Here is a 21,925-nt window from a genome sequence, read left to right on the forward strand (position 1 = left end):
AATGTAGAGAGGCCCATTATCAGCAAGAGTTCCAATGGAATGCTGTTCACTAATAAATGCCTGTTACTTTAAAAGCTTCATTCATTATTAGACAAGCCTTTTGTAGTGATCCTCGTACATGTGAAACCAGTTGCACTGATTGAAGAAGCAATGAAATAGGCCTTCTTCAAACTAGTTGAGTGTCTTGTACAACAGCAAATGTGGGTTTAACTACATCGATATTTCAAACTTTGTCAATGAATAATTGAATAATGGTAATATTTGGTAATAGTTTATATTTAATTATTTGAAATTTTTCAGGTTTATTCAATGGAATTTCTCAGTGACCCTAAACCCTGACCCTGAGTCTTGAACCTCTGAAATATTCTAGACATTTAGGTATCTATTTACCAATAAATGGCGGCAAATGGGATATTTTGTCAAATTTTGCAGAGTTTAATTGCATCTTGTACACTGTGCTCTGAACTATGTTACAAATGTTTTAATTAGTCTTGAAAAATGGGGGTTTGTTGTATTTGGGCCTATATGGTGTTTACTGTTTATTTTGATTGTTAATGCAGTATTCCTCAGTAGCTGGTCTCAGCATTCTTATATGAAGGCTGAATGTGTATGAATGCACACATGACAAATGAGGCGGCCCTGCATGTTTCCTCCGTCATTTGTAGATTTCATTGTGCAGCCAACCAGTCGGCGTCAAATAAAACCTTCTCCAGTCGAGTGGACCGAAAAAGGTGAAGTTTTTGCCGGTAATTCTAATAGAGAGCGATCAATCTCCCCCACAAACTCGTATAGGTCTGTATTTAAAAATGTCCCCGGCTGATAGATGTAGGCCATCGCCGGTGCTGTGGCACGCAGCCTCGCTAAGATGAATAGTGTGGATATACAGAGGGGAGGGAGGACATTTTCTAATGTAGATCAGTTTGACGGAGTATCTGGCGGCTGATGGCGCTAACAGTGAATGAAATGCACCAGGAGATGTTACATTAACCCAGCCGGGAGAGAGAGGCGGGGAAAAAAAAATCCCACCTCTTTGTCATTTGTCTTGTCAGATACTTCATATTGCTCTCGCTATGGTTTCCAGTCTATCAGGTGCCCCCCTTTGCTCTCTCTCTCTCTCTCTCTCTCTGTTCTCTTTTCACTTTTTCTTTTTCACTCTCTTTTTAACCCTCTCTTCTCTCTTTGCAGTGAAAGAGGCCATGGCTCCCATCAGGTTAAACAGATGGGGTCTCCCCGACATCAACCCGGACACCATGCAGACCAGCGAGCCATGGGTGTTCGCCGGAGGGGACGTGGCTGGATTGGCCAACACCACGGTGGAGTCGGTCAACGACGGCAAGCAGGCGTCCTGGCACATCCACAAATACGTGCAGGTGTGTGTTTTCTGCATCAGCTGTGTGGCATTCTGCACATCCCATAGCCTTCTCCAAGGCCGGGGGTTCAGCGCTGCCAGGTGTGGTGTGAATAGTCATTTTTTTCTTAACGTGCTTAAAACCCATCCATTTATCAATCAGACGTATATACACAGATCTCCGTGTTTTTCAGGTGTTCTCTCCTTTCGTCACCTCTTCCCCTGTTCTACACTACTTCTTATTGTCACACACCACACTCACAGGGACGCATTCACTCGCTCACCAACCTGGCGATGCTTTTGTGCTGTTGAGACTCCAGCAGATGTTTAGAATTAAGTCCTGTGTTAGGACTCCAAAACCCAGCGGAAGAGGCAGGATTTGAAGAGCTGATTAATTATGAAGATGAAAGCTTTGCATGTGTAACGTCTCTGCCATGGATGTTTTTATTTTAATATTGCGTCAATACAAAACGCTCTCCAACATAAGGCCGCTTATTAGTAATCATGGCACTGCGCCGAGTGCAGCGACCAACGTTGTGTGCTGCTGCGTAACCCGCAATAAAGAGAGACTGCAACTCCCAACAACACTCTTAATACCTCTGCAGCCAAACATACAGTTTAATATTGCTGTACAGAGCATCAAATGATCAAGTTGTTAAATAAAGTTATTTCTTTGTTTGTTTATTTTTACTTTTATCGGTTTATGGTCTGTTTATTAGTAACATCTCCCCTGTTTTTGCTGCGCATGGCTACCTTTTGGTGCATCCAGCTTATAAAAGCATGCACTCTTACAGGCTGTTGCCCATCTGCTGCTCTGCACCGTCAGCCGCCCACTACCTCATTCATCAGTGGTCTGTTTCAGACCAGAGGACCACTGCTGACCAGATATTATGTAGGTATGGGGCCATTCTCAAAACAGCAGTGTTGGTAGGCGTGGTTAAGGTTGCAGCATTGCATGTCATTTACATTTACAGCATTTATCAGACGCCCTTATCCAGAGCGACTTACAATCAGTAGTTACAGGGACAGTCCCCCCACCCCTGGATCAACTTAGGGTTAAGTGTCTTGCTCAGGGACGCAATGGTAGTAAGTGGGATTTGAACCTGGGTCTTCTGGTTCATAGGCGAGTGTGTTACCCACTAGGCTACTACCACCTATGCTACTACCACGTCAGTGTAACTCCTGGCAAAATCCATCCTGGTGTGAAAAACTGATCACTGATGAAGTGATGGGGGTCGAACACAAACTGTGCATTGGAACCACCACCTACAACACAGGTGAAGTGAAGTGATTGTCATTGTGATACACTGCAGCGGAGCACGCGGTGCACACAAGGAAATGTGTCCTCTGCATTTGGTGAGCAGTGGGCAGCCATGACAGGCGCACGGGCAGCAGTGAGTGGGGACGGCGCTTTGCTCAGTGGCACCTCGGTAGGTACAGGGAGACCCACAATTACGAGAAGTAAACCTAAGTGAACCTATTTTATGGTTACTGTTCATGACATTAAAGCAAGCTTTTTTTGTCTCATTTGATCACATCTTCTGACTGGCCATTATAGAGTGAATATCTGACTGAGCGAAGCCCCTTTTGAATTCCCGAGAGACAGATCTTCCACCATGAGCCTGTGCCATACCAGCACCATCTCCAAGCTGAAGGCTGATCCTGTAGAAGTTGTCTGTTTTTTTGCTGTTATCTGTCACTCTTATGTCACCCCGGGACATGCAAGGGGGAGCCTCTGCTGTAATATTAATCGTCTCTTTTCGTCTCAGCCCTGTTTCTGAAGCCGCTGGCCAGGGGTCTCCCATTACTCCTGATATTTACGATGTTAAACGTGAGTCAGTGACTTTTAAATGCAATGCAAATGCGGCAAGGTTGGCCTCCTGGCTGATATTAAGACCCTGAGGGGACAGCTTAATGTCGCTCCGTTAGTAATCTCAGGCCTGGAGGGGGTAGCTGACGCCCATCTCCCTGGCTCATCCTCTCAGGGTCCCTGACCCCATAGCCGGCCCCTTGTCTCCTGAAATCGCTCAGTAAAGTGCAGCACTTGTCTGCTGGCCAGCGGTTCATTCGGGGGTTAATTGTGGGAATGAAGTCGTGGTCAGTGGAAGGCAGAGATAAGTGTTTATTTGCAGATTAAATTGCCACTTGTAGCGAGAATGGAAGGACAGCGGATTACTTTGCTGTTTTTTTTACAGTAATGGACTTGGGAAGAGGAAATGAATTGAACAATTTGTGGGAAGGTCAACAGATTTATATCAGAAGTGTGCGGGGGTCATGCGAGGTGAACACGCACATCTTTGGGAAAAACTGGCTCCTGGTTTCTGAAAGTGTTAATTTGCTGCTGATGTCATATTTATCTATTCAATTTGTTGGCAGGAAAATGCTTATTGAAAGATTCATATTGCTTGTTTTATAGATGTTAGATGTGTGTTACGACATTGAAGGAAAGACAAATAAATTGTTAGAATGTCTTTAAGAGACCCCTCACAGTAGATTATCTTACTTTAGACTGCAGTCTCATCTTTTATTTGTTGACAGTGGTAAAGTAAAATTGGCTGTTACCATGGTTACATTGATTACGGTGCTGGCCTATGGCTCGCACATGAATTCAGAACTGTGATTAAGGACATGACTGGAGCCCAATCAAGATTGAATAGTCATTATTTATACCAGTGCTGTATAACCCATCTTATACAGTGGTAAAGCTGTAATGGAGGTGAAGTGTTAACTTTTTTTTTTAACGTTCTGGAGTTTTCTGGCCACGTGGTTATCTTTCAGCCTCTGTAATTTGACGGTACATGTTTGTGTCACGTTACGATAGATCACCGTTCACCAGCGAATTTAGAGCTCTTCAGAATTTGCTCAGTAGCATCAGGGCATTTTTCCCGCCGCCGTCAGGAGAAATTAATAAAAAATAAATAAATCGGCATGCTAATCACAAGTGTGTTTACAGTACAGCGTGTTGATAGCGCGATGTGATACGATAACATTTACCCCCGAATGACATCCGCTCACCTATGTAGCAGCACCATGGCAGGGCTTCCTGATGGGAACATTCAACATGATGAGAAAGAATACAGAAAAATTTGCAGAATTAGACAGTTTCTGAATGCCATAAATGTTTCCATAAAACAAACAACAAGGGTTAATCTTCATCTTCACACCTTCCCTAAGGTGGCACAGCACCACTCCCAAATGAAATACATAAATGGGTCTTCACTGTAAATATATATTAACATTTACAGTATTTATCAGACACCCTTATCTGGAGCATCTTAGGGTTAAGTGTCTTTCTCAGGGACACAATGGTAGTAAGTGGGGTTTGAATCTGGGTCTTCTGGTTCATAGGCGAGTGTGTTACCCGCTAGGCTACTACCACTGTGAAAAATTGATATAAATATATAATTACAGTGGTTATACAGCACTGGTATAAATAATAACTATAATCTTGATTTACATTTATTTACATATTTCCTTTGCTTTACTGTAGCAAAATCAATATTACAGTAAGAATAATTTGGCTACCCTCTGATTTAATGAAGAATAATTGATATGCTGCTCTGGCAAAGATTTTATTACAGGAAAACCTCAGAAATAATTCAAACAAATTCAAGTGACTGGTTTTAAAGTGTAATAGTGGTGTATATATATTGGTGTTTGAAAGTTCCTATAAATATGACCCAAAACATAATCAGAAAATCATCAAAGCAAAGTGGATGGACAGTGGTGGCGTAGTGGGTAAGGAAGCGAACTCCTAACTGAAGGGTTGCGGGTTCAGATCCCAAATTGCCATGGTTCTACAGATGTTGAGCAAGGTACCGTCCCCATACACTGCTCCTTGCGCGCTTTTCATAGCAGTGTAAGTAAGTAAAGAGACAATAAATATTATACTTGATCAAATTGATGTAGTGATTCAATATTAAATATCTGTGTGTGGCAAAAGTGTGTTTCTAAATATAGAAAACTCACAAAGCATTACTGTATAACCCATCTTATGTAGTGGTAAAGCTGTAATGGAGGGTTCATAAAGCATTACTGTACACTGTAAGTGTAAAGTGTTTCATCCAAATAACCACCACCTGTCTTTATCACTGCAGCATAGATTCACTGCATCCTTTCCAGCAATTATTGGAAACAACTTGTGATCCTTTTTCAAGCATGCAATGTGAATGTCAGTCCACTAAAGGTGTTAAAATGACCCCCACAGGCTCTCCACGGCCACGTGGTCAGCAGCGAGCCCGAGCTCCCTCTGTTCTACACGGCCATAGACATGGTGGACATCAGTGTGGATATGGCCGGCATCCGCTTCCCAAACCCCTTTGGCCTGGCCAGCGCCCCCCCGACCACCAGCGCCAGCATGATTCGCCGGGCCTTCGAAGAGGGCTGGGGTTTTGCCCTGACCAAGACGTTTTCTCTGGACAAGGTATGCTTTTGACTCTCTCTAAACAAGACCCACTCCACAGAATGGTGTACTTTTCAGCATGTCTCGATAGGCCATTTTCTCAGAAGGACGCCGCACTCGTCTGTTCCTGACCTCTCCGGGAACGCTTATGTGGTGAGCTCCTTTTAGCAAGCCTCTTTTCTAAAGAGACTTTTCCACATGGCCTAATGCAGGTCACAGCAATCAAGTGGACCCATGGAAGAATACTACCAAAAATGTGTATTTCACATATTAGCAATCTTTTGCTTATAGTGAAGTGGGTAGTTAGGAGGTCTTGAAATATTGAGAAGCTCTGAAGAAAAATACATTTTTATGCTACACAAGGTTGTGAAAGAATGAGATTATGACTATGAATAGAAAGAAAAAAAAAAGACATGCTTGTTTTTATTCTAAGGAAAAAAGTACACATCTATTCTCTATAAAAGTTATTCATGGGAGCTTTGAGTGACATTTACACGCAGTATCTCAGGTGTGCATAAGTGTAAATATACCTTGTGAGTTTAACCTGCTGTATATTTTTCTATATTTTTTCTTCAATTAATTCAAAAACTCCTGAAATATCAGGAACATTGAAACTAATGAAATCGTGAAACAAGTGAAGATATTCTGAACTCTAGTTGTGACGTTGCCAGTTTTAGTGATTTTATTACAACATCATTGAAATAAAGGCTCTGCGCTATATGGCTGTGTAAAGCATGGGTCCTTTTGACAGTAATTCTTGTTTCTGACTGCGTATCAGCTTCAGTGTGTTTACCACGCTACATGTGTGTTGTTACCAAGTGAAACCACTTCCTTGCCACAGACTGGAAATTAAATATTTGCAGTTGTATGGAAGTCACAAACACGTTTTTTTTTCTCCTCCCTTCTGTTCTTATCCCAGTTGATGATGAATATTAATTAGCGACATATGTTTGCTCTGTGCTGGCAGCTATTCTTCAATTACTGAAGCTAGAAGTGAATGTTAATAATAAAAGACAAAAAATGGGAGGATAAGAGGAAAATGATCCCCTGAACGATGACATGTACACCAGAGAGAGAGAGAGAGAGAGAGAGATCACGAGAGAGAGAGTTCACACGCTCGCCGCTGTAGGGAATTCAGAAATCATGGATCGGATGGCTTGTTTGTCTCGATCTCCTAGCAGCCTCCTCTCCAAGTAGCTAATTTCTCACAATGAATTAAGACTCGGCGTCCCGCCACATCACTTTTCCATGTCCGTCTCTGCCCCCTTGTTATTCTGTAAAACTGAACGTGTTTAGTTTTTTTAATCTGTCGTTTTGTTTTTGAGGGCCGATATTACAGTAGTGTGTGAAATATTACGGCCGCTCTTGAATATGAATGATTTGCCCAAATGCCGGCTTTACCGGGGGAGTTCAACATGAAGCCGGCGGAAGCGGCGGGGGCCTGGACATCTGCTGGAGATTGCATTATCCCCGTTCCCAGCATGCCTCACTCTCGGGCGGAGCATTAAGATTGACGGGGCAAATATTATGCCTACCCAGACCTCAAATATGCTTAGGTGAACTTCTTTCCATGGTGTAAAAAAAAACCGAAACAAAAAAACCCCGTAACGTCACGCTTTACTCTTGACATTTGTAGATGCCAGATCGGGGCCTAATATAATGTTGCAGCCATTGGCTGTCGCCGCACGCAGAAATACCAGCTGATATCTGGGTAAACTGAAATCATATTATTCTTTATTGTGTGCTCACGGGGGAAGATCGTAAAGGGGCTTTCTTGGGGGAGTGAGATAAAGAAGTTCTTAATGTCAATATGAATGAGTCGGCAGCAGGGTGCTATCGTTCCTCTTAAACACGAGGGGATTTTTTTTTTTTTTTTTTTTAATATCCTGTGTTTTTTTTTTTTTTTTTTTTTTTGCTTTGGCTGTCCTATCAAAACGCTACCAGGCTGAGGTATTGATAGTGTTTGAGATGCTCGGTGGCTTGTCAATGGATATGAGGGTCTTCACGCTTCTGGGGTCTCATCTGAGGACAGGCGTGCGGCGAATCGCTAATTAGCTCGCCGGCGCCGACAGAGGGGCGCATAACAAAGCAGGAGCACCGCGAGCTGGGCGACCATTAATTAGAATTAATGAACTGGATTTCGTCAAGGAGGAGTGCGAGAGCGGGAGGGGAGGGGGGGGGGGGAAAGGGAAGAAAGACAGTGCCGTTTGTGCCCTCCCCCGGTTGTGATCTGTGTTTGAGACCCCCCGGTTACAAAGGGAGAAGTAAGTTGAGAGTAGAGAGAGGGTCTCGTGTCTGATCTGGCGCCCCGGCTCCCGCTCTCGCTGTTTTCCACGGAGAACGGCACCCACCTTTATCCTCATCTTTTTTTTTTTTTTTCCCCCCCTTCTCGTCTTTCTTGATGGCTTCACACCCGTCACGGGACAGCGAGATATCCGATTGATGCATGGTGATGCGTGACTAATTACAGAACGCAAAGACCCCGGCTGCGGCGGCGGAGGACGGGAACTTGGTCCAATTAACCCGTCCGCTGGTCAAATCTGACTAAATCACACCTGTAATTGGCTGTGACCTGCATGGGTCGGCGATGACCCCGCAGACCCCATTTCTGGGAAGCCGGGGCTGTGTGCTGCTATGCCTCGCCCTTTGTTGGAGTTGCGCTACCCTCTAGCATACGGTGACCCTGCAGGACCTGCGATCGAAGCTCACGCGCCCCTTTGTGTCCTGGAACACTCGCACGCTTCCATAGCGAAATGGATGTGGAATGTGTTGCATTATTGTCTGTTTTTTCCTTTGGCAAACATTGGGAAATAAAGTTTTTAAAGTTGCGCTCTTGAACCTGTCACTGTGCAGAATCTCGTAGGAGGGGAAAAGTTGCGAGAGCGAATTGGAACCTTTTTTTTTTTTTTTTTTAACACAAGCTCTCCGACTGTAATGAAGAGAGATGTGGTTTGGTGACATACACATCTGTACATTTCAAATGTAATTAAAACAAAAGCAGACCACACACACACACACACACACACACACAGTAACCCAGAAAGGTGGATAAATGAGACTTGAACAGATCTCCATAGTAACACGGAAAGATGTGACGCAAGTCGCTTCTTCCAACATCTGCTTAGCCTTGTTCCATATCAAGAGCCATCCACGGCCTGTTCAGAACATAGCATAGGCATCACTGGGAGGTCAGAGGTCACAATTTCTTGCAGTGTTGTCAAAGAATCACTAATAAACAGTCAATACAACAAAATATTGTGATTTTTTTATTGTTTTGTCCTGTGGATGATTCATTATCAACATGCCGATGTCCTGTATCAAAGTTGACACCAAGCAACTTACCATAAAACTTGTGGGTGATTTATCAAGTCATTTACATTACATTACACCACATTAATTTGTTTACTATTGGCAATTATTAATGTAAAGGTTGCTGTTGCTCAAAATTCAGCTGAATTCAAAGCGCGCAAATTTTAAAAGTGAGTGCAATTGTCTGAACGAATGATAAAGTCATGTTTTTGACACATTGTGGAAAGTGCCAGCATTACCCAGCATGCACTGGGCCCAGGCTCCTCTCTATTTCATTATGAGTTGCAGTGAATTGTGGGAAGCAGTCACATCCTTATTGACTGTGAACGCAGCAAAGTGACAGCGGCGTTTCATCAACCCGGTTCAGTGTGACACAGCAAAGGGCGGAGATTGACAGAGTCTGAGGGCTGTGTGTGGCCACAGCAGGTTTCCCCCTAATAAACCTTACAGTGTATATACACACACACACACACACACACACACCGACATCTTTACCCACAACTTTCTGTCCCTCACCAAAACACACAAAAGCGGACACGCGTTCACGTATGGACATTGACGTGAACGTTGACGTGAGCCTTTATTTGTAACCCATCCCCAGCCTCCAGTTCCGCTCCGGTTTCTATTGAGACCGCAGCTGTCACCACCGCTGCCCTGTCACCAAACACACCAGCCGTCAAACTCGAGCCGAACATTTTACGTTATTATTATTTCTCCCACATAACTTACTCATGTATGGATTGTACAAATGTGTCATTAATTGACTCGCGCCCACCCCTTTCATCGTTGCACCCGTTCTCTTCTCTTCAATAACGCAGAAGAGAAGTAAATGATTAGGCCTACAGTGGGTCTAAAAGATGTCATCCTCACAACACACCTTCTGCTCAGTGAACGCTTCTGCCGCCAGACCTCCTCCGTCACTTCTGCGATGCCGGTCGCACATGAAGGCGACGGTGGGAGAATCTGCATAGGTGGCGGCTGTGACTCTCGTGCCAGCCCAGCAAAAAATGAAGAGAGAGAGAAAAGGGCAGGCCTGTCAAAGCAGTCACCAAGATCTGAGAGGTGTTGACTAATTGTCTGCTAATTACACAGTAAATTGTCTAATTAAGCTGATGGTTAATTAGGGTAAGCTTGCACAGCAGTCTTGTGCAAGTGTGTCTCTCTCTCTCTCTCTCTCTCTCTCTCTCCCCCTTTGGTTGAAACCGCGGTGCCCGAATAGCAGGTTGTGTAATTGGCACACACTGGCAGTGACTGGCGGCTAACATGACACCGGCGAACGGAAGGGGCCAAGAGTGACAGAAGCGAGATGTGTGGCAAACAGCAGCGCTTGTCTTGTGTGTGTGTGTGTGTGTGTGTGTGGTGGGGGGGCGTGCGGCCCTTCCACTCTTGTGCCCAGCAGTGTGGTGACAGGAGCCAGCAGCCTGAACAGGGGTCTGAATAAGCAGCTCATCATTTCCCAGGATGCTCGGGGCTCCCTCCGGCCCGCCTCTCTACCTGTTATCACTCGAATAGTCAGGCGCTTCTCAACACCCTGTCACCTTCAAGCGCCGGCACATCAGTGATTAATTGGGAGTTGGAGGGAGGTGTTTTTTTTTTTTTTTTTCGGTTGCCCCCACTGTTTTTGATAAGGTTCGCGTATCAAACTAACAAATTCCGTTCCGAACAGTGCAGGGCGGTCCCTTCCAGTTGCGCTGCCTTACGGATCGTCGAAATAAGAGTTTTCCCAGCGCTGTGGAGGATGTGCAGCATGGGGACCCCAGTCCCCCTGCCACTAGAAGTCCAAGGTTTCGACACACGCACACACTCTGTGTAGCGTATGAGAGAGACTGTTTAGATGAATTGAAAACAGGAAAGAAGAAAAATGCTTTCATCACACACGCAACCTGACGTCTGTTGCTTCGCACTTTTGAATCTTTGATTTTTCTGCAATGTAAAAATAGTCTGAAAAAGAAAGAGCCATTAAATAGTCAAAGCTTGTGTTTTTGCAGTGCAGGAACTAACTGGCCTCCCAGCCCCTGTTTATTGTCATGTAATTACAGTACAGGCGAAAAGTTTGAACACACCTTTTCATGTGTTTTCTTTATTTTCATGACCATTTACATTGGTAGATTCTCACTGAAGGCATCAAAACTATGAACGAAAGCATGTGGAGTTATGTACTTAACAAAAAAAGGTGAAATAACTGAAAACATGTTTTATATTCTAGTTTCTTTGCCCTGATTACTGCTTTGCACACTCTTGGCATTCTCTCGATGAGGTTCAAGAGGTCGTCACCTGAAATGGTTTTCCAACAGTCTTGAAGGAGTTCCCAGAGGTGTTTAGCACTTGTTGGCCCCTTTGCCTTCACTCTGCGGTCCAGCTCACCCCAAACCATCTCGTTTGGGTTTAGGTCTGGTGACTGTGGAGGCCAGTTCATAGTTCTGATGCCTTCAGTGAGAATCTACCAATGTAAACGGTCAAATAATGAAAACACATTGAATGAGAAGGTGTGACCTGTACTGTATATCTGAGGCCCAGAAGATGATTTTTTTAAAACAAGGTTTTTGTAAATGGACAAAGAAGCATGTGAGCATGATTGACAGGCCTTGCTTCCAATTTGTAGATTGGAAGCGATTTCCCTCCTCTCAATACATCACAGGTGTAGCACAGCATCACGGCTCCTACCTTTCTTCTTCATTTCTCCCAGTTCTCTTCATTCTTAATACTCTCAAGGTGGGATATGTCTATTATAGTCGTCTCAGGACCACGCACGCTACCACACCCATGCCCTGCGTTCTATTTAGCACTAGGGAAATACAGCCCAGCGTCTTTTAAGACGCTTCAAATATGTTTTTTTTTTTATACAGCAGCTACCTGGGACCGTAGACGTGAGACAGCGAGCCCCTGTCAGCCCATCAGAAGGAAGATAGCAGCGCAGTCACCGTTCAGCCGTTCACTGTTCTGCTCACCAAGTCAATGAGGTGGTAGCGAGAGAAAGTAATCTCAGCGGAATCGATGCGGGAAGAGGTTGAAGTGAGGAGGCACACACTCGGCTTTCCTGGGTGATTAACGCGCCGCGGAATCACCTCTTCACTCTACTGCTGGAACTGAGATTGTGAGGTTGGCACAGACCCGTGATTAATCAGATAAAAATGTAATTTCAATCTGAATCCGGAATAAGCGTGTACATTCCGCTGTGAGAGAGGACGTCTACCGAGTTGAAGCGGTGAAACAGTATTTTGGGGCAGTTGAGAGTGAATCATCTGACATGAAGAGGAACCAATGAGGTTTAAAGACCATGATGAGAGTCAAATAAACGTTCAACAAATCTGAAATATCCCAAAAAAACAGCCCAACCCTTAAACCCCATGGAATCTGCACACCAAAGTGTCAAAGGGGCATATTTATTATTCACTTAATTTTATGAATGCTGTAAGAACCTGGCTTTATTCCATGTAGTTACTGCATTAATAAAATTTATTGTATTGTATGGTATGGGTGTCGGGACCCGCAGGCGGATTTAATTTATAAGGCTATTACCTTGAAATTATCACATTTATGAATTAAACATTAAATATTGTCTCTGTTGAGGATTGTGATCTCAATTGTATTGACAAAAATAATAATTTGATTTCACAAATTACAGAACTGTTTTGATGAAAGATTAAATATTGAGTAGAAAATTTTTTTTGTACTGACTAAGCAGGTATCTGTACAATAATTAGTGGCCGGTGGTCAACCAAAAGGCGGGGGAACAAAGCAAAACACAGGGCGAGATCTCTAGCAGACCTTTTAGCAGTGGTCTCCTTAAAAAACAATAATAATAGTAATAATAAATATGTTGTGGTGGCCAATCAGCCCACACTAGGTATAGCCAGTAGGCGTGTAACTCCTCCCACCAAGGCAGCCTAAAGGAGACAGACATGCAGATAACAGAAGACACAGATAAACATCATTATCTACATGAATACATCTGAATAAGGGGATATATTTTAAAACCAAAATTCCCCACACTTTATTATGTTCATTTATTCACATATTTATTGTAATTATTTAATTCATTATAGTTTTATGATTATTATTTATGTATATTTATATGTTATGATATATGTTATTTATATTTATATGATTACTATTTATTTATATTTATATGTAATTTACTGAAATGATCCATAAATATGTAACATGAGTCACAGTGAAGTAGTACGCATTTAACTGTATGAAACATACTGTGTAAGTAAACAAGCAAACAAATAAAAGGCGCTAAATACTCCGGGCTCATTAGCTCCAGTTGCAAATTGACGCTTTTGTAAATACCCCCCCGTTAATTGGGAGATCAAAGCTACGGTGGCTGCCTCTTTGCATGGCTGAGAGGTCAGTGGAGACATAACTCAGAGATCCTAATTTGATGGAAACCCCTCCTGCCTTCATCTCCTTCGACTCGCGGGGTGCTCACAGGGGTTGGGCTGGGAGATATTACCTGCTGTTGCGCCATGTCTCAGATCGCGAGCTGGTGAGTGGTTTATTATTAAAAGAAAAATAAATGAAGGCGAGGTGTGCGGTGCAAAGACCTTGGACGTTGTGTCTGAAGCAGTGGAACATAGAATTGGCATTGTGCAATCTTATAAGTTGAAAAAAAAAAACATTTTTTTGGTCATGTGTGAGTCTACATAGACTCACTTACCTCTAATTGGCACCAGAAAGTGGATTTCTTACACGGATACTGTCAGGAGTCCAACAGAGTAATTGTAGCCTCATTTTTGATGCTGCCATATCTTAAAAGTACAGCCTTTTGCTCTAGTTCTGGAGTGAGGTTCATATCTAGACTACTCACCAATGAAAGGAAATACATCATACAGTGAGTCAGTAAGGTGCTGTGGGACTCCAGAATCTTAAATGATCCTATGTTTTTTTTGTTTTTTACTCTTTTGGAGGACTGGACACCATTCTTCCCCAAGATAATCGGTCATGCCGGCATGTTCTGTTTGGAGACATTGTGCCGAAATCTCCTTGTTCATACTACTATGTAATTTCTGTGTTCTGTGAATGGGATGTTTTCATTATCCTGGAAGACACCATACCGATTTGGGTAAAAAATATTTCACCATCGAAGAGAGGCGATCACTCACAGTCACTTTGTATTGATCTGCACTTAAACCTTCAAGACAATTCAAACCATGTCAGCGAAATCCTCAAAAGTAATTCCTGAAATTCATTATTCACGTTTTTTTACTTTGTCATCTGTATCTAAATGTCTCAGCTTTGCTTTAATTATGAAAGTTTCTGGCGACACATCATGTGGTTTTTCTGGAGGTGGCCAGTTCTATTCGTGCCATTTTTCGGCTGCACCACCCGGATAATAAGGAGCCCTTTTTCCTCTGTTGAGGGAAAGTAAATGGTGAAAAGGACTAATGACCACACTGACAGACAATATCCCTCTTCATTTATCATGGGGGGGTTAATATCCTTTGCTTTGACATTAATTTATTAAGTCTCTTTCTGGCCCTGGCCATCTTACACCTTGTTTAGGATTACTGTCACGTCTTGAAACTCTTACAAGCGTCTCCTTTTCCAGGGGCCATGTTGTGAAAAATGAAAAATTTTAATCCACCTTGTAGTGTGTATGATCTGTTAAAAAAGACCATAGATATTTGCATGAACTGCACAGTGTTAAGAACCACCACTGAAACTGCATATTCTGCAAATGTGGTAGTCAGTGGGCTGGGTTCCTCAGCAGTGTTCTGCCCCAACCTTCACAGGCCACAGTAACTAGCAAAGTTCACCATTACTGGTTTGCAGTGTAAACCGGGCTGTGTTTTTTCAAAGTATTGATTTTCAAATTAAATTAAACAAAATGCACGGTTTAGCAGGTCTGCACAGTTACTTTAATACATATCCCAACAACAGAGAGAAATAACAGTATTACTTTTCAGTAAAAAATAAAAATTATTTACTGAATAAACGAATCATCTACAGTGACAAAACAAAAATAAACAATACATTAATTAATAAATATAAAAAATGTAAACAACAAAAACTTATGGAATATTATGAATATGGTTTATCAAGGGGTTCTTGTAGCGTCATAGTAGTTGAAAAAAGGCCTCCAAGTCTTATTAAAGGTCTGAAGAGACTCTTTGGGACTGTGTTTTTTCAACATTATTTCGTACTTTTTGACTGTACCATGTTTTCTTTGTGCTGGAGAATCATGAGAAACCACAGAACCACTGTGTGCACATTTTTTGGTTCAAGCCAAATGAGAAAGGAGAATCTAATGACTTGAAATAAGCCATCTGTCGAATTTGTGTGAAGAAATGTGTCGATGGTAAATTTTAATGCGAAAAGTCGTATGCTGAATGTGGAAGGACAATGGCAGTTGCCTGTTGCTGAAGCGTTTCAGAGAAACTAAAGAGAAGGCTCATGAATGGTGGACAATTTGGCTTCTTGGTGCCTGGAAATTTTGAACAATTTGTCAGGAATTTTTTTTACAAGAAGAGAGTGAGCAACATAACACAATGCGATTGGATATGGTTATAATAAATCCATGCTAATTTCTATTCTGTTTTTATCAGATGTCCCAGAGTTCAATGAAAATAAATAAGCTTCTTCCTGATTAGGTGTATGTTTAGGTGTAAGACATATATTTATATATATGAATATTACTGTATGTGTAATATGAAAGGAGCACACAAAAACGAAGGCACCCTCTATGAAGAATGCAAGGTCACTGAGTGATTATTATGCCCATTTTTTTTGGGGGGGCGGGGGGTAACTGTATACAATTTTATCACAAAACAAATCAAACTGTGAAGGTTTCCTTTATATTGCAGCTTCAGTCATTACTCTGAGAAGTGGCTGCCTACAGCCTGGCTGTTCCTCTTGTTGAACCTGACAATGAAGACCTCAAGGCCTGCCAGATACAGGGAACTCTATAAGCGATTCTTCTCAGATTCGGGAATTAAAGGACTTTCACTCTCATTGTGTTACAGACCCCCTCTCGCTGAGCCGGAGAGAGTTGTCACATGGGTTTATCAAGGCTTTGAGTGCAGATGTATTGCATAGATCTTGTCAGGGTTTTCACGTTGTTTGGTTCTTAAGTGACAGCTATTGAGAGGGGATTAGAGCGGGTGAGGCGATCTCTGTCAGAAATCTTCATAGACGTCAACGAGGATAATTCTGCCTCTCTTGTGCACACACACTCGGAGCAGTTGGCTAGTTGATGTGTAATTACCTCTGATGTTTGTGGAAGTTCTCTGGACTATGAGCAACAAGGAACCTCAGGCTTTGTCCAGCAGCGACTAATTAAAAGCTGTTCGGTTCATTTCAACTTTATTTGTTACGTAGGTTCACACTGGCTCAACATTACAATATTTAGGTTCTATGAATAATCATAATGATAATAGTGCAAGGTGGAATGTTTGATGTTTAGCAACTGGTTATTTTTAATGATCATGTCTTTTCAAATGAGCCATAATGGAACGTTACGTTGATTTGTGTGCATTGAAATGGCGGCCATTTGCCATACAGGCATACTGGTGCTTATCACGGGGCCCTGCGGAACCTCTTCTTCGAGTGGAGACACTTCATCGTGATGAGCGGAGAAAACGGCAGGATTAAATGATGGCTTTTGGAGTGGTAGAGCTGCATTTTGGGAGGACGAAGATGAATGATTCCCACAAATCTGCAGAAAGTGCAGCTTCACCATTTTTACTCTTTTTCATTTTTCTTTTTTTAAATTCGTATTTATTTATTTACTTGTCGAGTTGTGGCATGTTGGATGACCCCAGCGCTGAGGGAGGTCCAAGGCAGCCGGCTTTGATTTTTCTGTCATGACTGCTTATCATGATTAATGCCCTGACTTGGGGCTACTTGGAGTAATTATGGCTTCTATTTTGCGTCGACTCACCAACATTCTCGTGGTGTGGCGTACAGTCGAATGGACTCAAAGTGCGTACTTTTATCGATGTGTTATAACACACTATATAACACCCTGTGTGTGTGTATGTCCACCTTCCTGACAGTCAGGGGGAAAAAATGATCTAACAGCATGAAGCGGTTCTACCATACTGAAGAACATCCAGATTAACCATCATCTTGTGACTATGAGGGGCTGCGCTGCTTTCATTGAGGGGCTGGGTGTTAAATAATGCATCACCTGCGGGCGTGGCCTACAGTTCTGGCACACGCTGTCCCCCCACAGTCAGCCTTCCCTTTCTTTAGAAATCAATGTGCTATTTTCGGATCGTCTGATGGCGTTTGTCATTTAAATGCAGTCGAGGAGAGAGAGAGAGAGAACATGACCTTTTTACTGAACGGGGAGAGGTGCTAATTATGTTTTTAAGTGTCAACACGCACAATAAGCAATTATTGCACTGCTGTATGTTCGGTCAATACTGGTGCTGTAGTTTTGTTTGACTTAGACGTGAGCTGCCTTTTACTCCGCTGTGTCTCGGAAGGCCACTAGACCAGCGTCCGTACACGTTGTCATGGATTCTTTCATCTCTGACACTCTGCTTGAGGGACGGACCCTCAGTGTAGGCACACATTTATGAACTCATTAATGTACGATGTTTACCAAACATTTACAAAAAACTGTGCAGAATTAGCAAAATATAGTAAACATGCAGACCAGATTAAGGTGCATTACACTACTAGCATGGTGATTCCCAAGGGCATACACACACCTACACACCATTCATTCTCAGCTATGGACCAGTTAGAGTCGCCAGTCCACATGACTTTGGAAAGCAGGTGGAAACCAGAGAACCCGGGGGTACACATGCACCAACATGGGGAGAGCATGTAATCTCTACACACACGCGGCTCAAGCCTGGATTCAAATTCACAACCTTGGAGGTGTGAGGCTATGGTCAATGACACATGTAAAGTATAGATCTGACTGATATATTTTTGGCCAGTTCAAACACACAACATTTACAGGGAGTGCAGAATTATTAGGCAAGTTGTATTTTTGAGGAATAATTTTATTATTGAACAACAACTATGTTCTCAATGAACCCAAAAACTCATTAATATCAAAGCTGAATGTTTTTGGAAGTAGTTTTTAGTTTGTTTTTATTTTTAGCTATTTTAGGGGGATATCTGTGTGTGCAGGTGTCTATTACTGTCCATAATTATTAGGCAACTTAACAAAAAACAAATATACCCATTTTAATTATTTATTTTTACCAGTGAAACCAATATAACTTCTCCACATTCACAAATATACATTTCTGACATTCCAAAACAAAACAAAAACAAATCAGCGACCAATATATAGCCACCTTTCTTTGCAAGGACACTCAAAAGCCTGCCATCCATGGATTCTGTCAGTGTTTTGATCTGTTCACCATCAACATTGCGTGCAGCAGCAACCACATCCTCCCAGACACTGCTCAGAGAGGTGTACTCTTTTCCCTCCTTGTAAATCTCACATTTGATGATGGACCACAGGTTCTCAATGGGGTTCAGATCAGGTGAACAAGGAGGCCATGTCATTAGTTTTTCTTCTTTTATACCATTTCTTGCCAGCCACACTGTGGAGTACTTGGACGCTTGTGATGGAGCATTGTCCTGCATGGAAATCATGTTTTTCTTGAAGGATGCAGACTTCTTCCTGTACCACTGCTTGAAGAAGGTGTCTTCCAGAAACTGGCAGTAGGACTGGGAGTTGAGCTTGACTCCATCCTCAACCCGAAAAGGCCCCACAAGCTCATCTTTGATGATACCAGCCCAAACCAGTACTCCACCTCCACCTTGCTGGCGTCTGAGTCGGACTGGAGCTCTCTGCCCTTTACCAATCCAGCCACGGGACCATCCATCTGACCCATCAAGACTCACTCTCATTTCATCAGTCCATAAAACCAGAAAACAGTCTTGAGATATTTCTTGGCCCAGTCTTGACGTTTCAGCTTGTGTGTCTTGTTCAGTGGTGGTCGTCTTTCAGCCTTTCTTACCTTGGCCATGTCTCTGAGTATTGCACACCTTGTGCTTTTGGGCACTCCAGTGATGTTGCAGCTCTGAAATATGGCCAAACTGGTGACAAGTGGCATCTTGGCAGCTGCACGCTTGACTTTTCTCAGTTCATGGGCAGTTATTTTGCCCTTGGTTTTTCCACACGCTTCTTGCGACCCTGTTGACTATTTTGAATGAAACGCTTGATTGTTCGATGATCACGCTTCAGAAGCTTTGCAATTTTAAGAGTGCTGCATCCCTCTGCAAGATATCTCACTATTTTTTACTGGCGGCGCGTGCACACGCAGCGGCTTCTCTCTCTCCCGACCAAACAGCGTTTTCGTGTTTTTCGTCCTGTAAGTCGCAGTGTTTTTGTACGTCTTCGTCGCGTTTATCTGCCCTCAAGCGTTCATATAGCCGAACATTTTTGCTCGACGTCGGAAGAAACAAAGTTTTTAAGTTGAACTCTGTGGACACTGAAGAGCTGAATGGGACTGGGTCTGCTCCGGAGGCCCTACTCAATCACCGACCCCCACTCCTGCACCTCGCCCACAATGGAGGCGCCTCAAGCGGTTTGTGAGAGAGAAGCAGAAGAGGGGTAAGCGCGGAGGTATCCGAGCTAGGCTAGCGGCTAGCCCACACAAACCTGCTATCCTTCCATCGTTCTGGCCAACGTTCGCTCATTGGAAAACAAACTGGACTACATCCGACTACTACGTTCATCCCAAAGGAACGTAAAGGACTGTTGTGTTTTTGTGTTCACGGAAACATGGCTCAGCGACAGTGTCCCGGACCGCGCCATTCAGCTCGACCAGCTGACATGCTATCGTGCCGACAGGGTCGTTGTCACGGGGGGTAAGACCCGCGGGTGGCGGACTTTGTGTTTATACCAGTGACGCTTGGTGCCGCGATGCTGTTGTAGTCTGTAAATACTGCTCACCAGTGCTGGAAGTTATGGTTATTAAGTGCCGACCGTTCTACCTACCGAGGGAATATACAGCTGTACTGCTGTGTGCGGTGTACATCCCTCCCCAGCTCCAACAACAACAGGAGCGAGGCACTACATGAACTATACCAGCACATCAGTGAACAGCAAACAGCCCACCCTGATGCTTTTCTCATTGTGGCGGGGGATTTCAATCATGCAGACTTAAAGAGCGTGTTTCCAAAAATACAGCAAACACATTGACTTTCCAACACGGGGAAATAACACACTGGACCTTGTTTACACCACCCAGAGAGGAGCCTACAAAGCTTTTCCCCTCCCCCACCTCGGCGCCCTTCTGATCACATCTCTGTCATGCTAATGCCCTCTTACAGACCGCTGGTAAAGTCAACAAACCGGTTCGTAAGCAGATAAAAGTGTGGCCAGAAGGGTCTTCAGAGGTGTTACAGGACTGCTTTAACACCACAGACTGGAATATGTTCAAACAGGCTGCCACTTACAACAACACCATTGACCTCCAGGAGTACACAGAGACTGTTACAGCCTACATTAACAAATGCACTGAGGATGTAACAGTCACCAAAACCATCACTGTCCGTGCCAACCAAAAGCCATGGATGACAGGGGAGGTCTACAGACTGCTGAAAGCTCGGAACGCTGCCTTCAGAGTTGGAGACGAGGCGAGCCTGAAGACAGCCAGGACCAACCTTTCCCGTGGCATCAGAGAGGCAAAGAGAGACAGTACTCCAGAGAATATCTAGTCCGCTTCAAAGACAGCAGAGACACACGGAGCCTGTGGCGGGGCATACAAACCATCACGGATTACAAGCCCCCTCCACAGACCTGTGATAGCACCATCTCCCTGCTGAACGAGCTGAACACCTTTTTCGCTCGCTTTGAAGGGAAAAACAGCACCACAGCACAGAAGACCACACCCCCTCCTGGTGACCAGGTGTGACTCTGTCCCCGGACAGTGTGAGGAGATCCCTCAGCAGGATCAACGCTCGCAAAGCTCCGGGGCCCTGAACAACATTCCTGGTCGTGTACTGAGGGACTGTGCAGTGAAACTCACTGATGTCTTCACAGACATCTTAACATCTCACTCTCCCAGGCTGGTCGTCCCCCACCTGCTCAAAGACACAACAATCATTCCGGTGCCAAAAAAGTCATCTCCTTCCTGCTTTAATGACTACCGTCCAATTGCACTTACCCCCATCCTCATGAAGTGCTTTGAACGGCTTAGTCATGAAGCACATCAAGTCTGCCCTCCCCCCCTCACTGGACCCCTTCAGTTTGCATATCGGCCCCAACCGCTCAACCGATGATGCCATCATCCACTGCACTCCACTCAGCACTCACACATCTGGACAAAAAAGACTCATATGTTCGAATGCTGTTCATAGACTTCAGTTCAGCATTTAACACAATAATCCCCACAACAGCTCACACAAAAACTGATCCAGCTGGGGCTCAAACACCTCACTGTGTAACTGGCTGTTGGACTCCTCACAGGAAGACCACAAGCAGTACGGGTTGGCAGTAGCACATCCAGCACCATCGTCCTTAACATGGGGGCTCCTCAGGGATGTGTGCTGAGCCCCCCTTCTCTTCACTCTGCTGACCCACGACTGCACTCCGTCACACTGCTCCAACCTCTTCATCAAGTTTGCGGATGACACGACTGTGGTGGGGACTCATCAATAACAGGGATGAGTCTAACTACAGAAGCGAGGTGAGCCGCCTGGCCAAGTGGTGCGGAGACAACAATCTCTCCTCTGAATGTGGAGGAGAAGACGAAAGAGATTGTTGTTGACTTCAGGAGAGGAAACACTCAGCATGCTCCTCTGACCATCAACGGTGCATCTGTGGAGAGAGTGAGCAGCACCAAGTTCCTGGGTGTGCACATACCGAGGATCTCTCCTGGACAAAAAACACCACTGCATTGGCCAAGAAAGCACAGCAGCGTCTTTACTTCCTCCGCCAAACT

At 43.9% G+C, this 21,925-nt stretch overlaps 1 protein-coding gene across 1 annotated transcript in view; it reads left to right on the plus strand.

Annotated features, from left to right (window-relative positions):
• The window catches only part of LOC114779991 (dihydropyrimidine dehydrogenase [NADP(+)]-like), a 90,634-nt gene extending 78,617 nt beyond the window's left edge, over window positions 1-12,017 (plus strand). Inside the window, exons 12-14 of the mRNA XM_028967548.1 lie at window positions 1,186-1,370; window positions 5,556-5,771; window positions 11,906-12,017. Coding sequence (XP_028823381.1) covers window positions 1,186-1,370; window positions 5,556-5,771; window positions 11,906-11,968 — 464 coding nt within the window. The 3' untranslated portion in view covers window positions 11,969-12,017. The remainder of the gene's footprint in view (window positions 1-1,185; window positions 1,371-5,555; window positions 5,772-11,905) is intronic.
• Window positions 12,018-21,925: the final 9,908 nt, after the last annotated feature.

Source organism: Denticeps clupeoides, chromosome 2 (assembly GCF_900700375.1).
Source record: "Denticeps clupeoides chromosome 2, fDenClu1.1, whole genome shotgun sequence".
Classification (NCBI taxonomy): Eukaryota; Metazoa; Chordata; class Actinopteri; order Clupeiformes; family Denticipitidae; genus Denticeps; species Denticeps clupeoides.